The sequence below is a fragment of the Apis dorsata genome, unplaced genomic scaffold, assembly GCF_000469605.1.
Source record: "Apis dorsata unplaced genomic scaffold, Apis dorsata 1.3 scaffold_51014, whole genome shotgun sequence".
In the NCBI taxonomy this organism is placed as follows: domain Eukaryota; kingdom Metazoa; phylum Arthropoda; class Insecta; order Hymenoptera; family Apidae; genus Apis; species Apis dorsata.
Window position 1 is genome coordinate 1 of NW_006266966.1, and position 853 is coordinate 853.

At 38.8% G+C, this 853-nt stretch overlaps 1 protein-coding gene across 2 annotated transcripts; it reads right to left on the reverse strand.

The window, feature by feature from the left end:
- Positions 1-23: 23 nt before the first annotated feature.
- Positions 24-847, reverse strand: LOC102675031. Of its 2 annotated transcripts, none has more exons than XM_031514896.1 (3): positions 802-847; positions 460-684; positions 24-235 (listed from the first exon to the last, which is right to left on the reverse strand). In XM_031514896.1, exons 1-3 carry the CDS (start codon positions 830-832, stop codon positions 48-50), a joined length of 444 nt encoding a protein of 147 aa, XP_031370756.1. In that variant the 5' UTR covers positions 833-847; the 3' UTR covers positions 24-47. The 2 variants fall into 2 exon arrangements, with proteins under 2 accessions (XP_031370756.1, XP_006625211.2); XM_006625148.2 differs by having other exon boundaries at positions 24-253.
- Positions 848-853: the final 6 nt, after the last annotated feature.

An 853-nucleotide genomic window follows, 5' to 3' on the forward strand; every position in this document is an offset into this window, starting at 1 on the left:
AAAAAAAAAAAAAAAAAAAAAAAGAAAAGAGTTAGTTCTCGGGTTATTTAAATACTTTTTAAATCGAAACTTACCGACAATGTTGGATAATTGTTATACTCTTGCGAATACGGTGATAATCCTTGCAGATGAGTCACTTGTTGTATAGAGAGCGAAGTCGATGGAAGTCTATCTGGCGTGCTCTGCGTAGCCAACGGAGTGCCGGATATCGATCCCGTCAATTGATAATCTGAACCTTTAAATTTAACACCACCTTTTAAATACGAATCATTGTTATTATCATTATGATTTAAGCGTGTTATTCATATTTATATGTCTAGATAATAAATCTCTCTTGCAAATCTCTAATCATCTATTCCATTGATTCCATCTCGAAACGAAAAATTAATCCGTAATTGGAATGGATATATTATTTATTTTTATCGATTCTTAGTGACAATTTTTTTAATCAACTTCTACCTTTGTTTATGGGGACAACGTCCGGATTTCTGTCGTCGGTATCGTACAAATCCTCGGAACTAGGAACGGCACTCTTCTTTAACGGTAGATCGCTCGGCCTCTGAGCCCTTCTTTCGTTTCTTATCTTCATAGCTACGAGAGTAGCTACGGTAACGAAAAGTAACGCGGTCACTACACCGATCAGTCCTCCTAATAACGGAGTGATCTCAAACGGTACCGGTATACCTGTAACCAAACCAAAACACATCAATTCGTATAATTGCGATCGCGTATAAAGCGACACTCGAACGCTCGAAGGGGAAAAATATGGAGAAATTGGGGACGAGAGAAGCGAACACGTACGTTTCGTCTCGGGATTGCCAGCCAGACTCATCAGTAGGGCTACGACTGACAA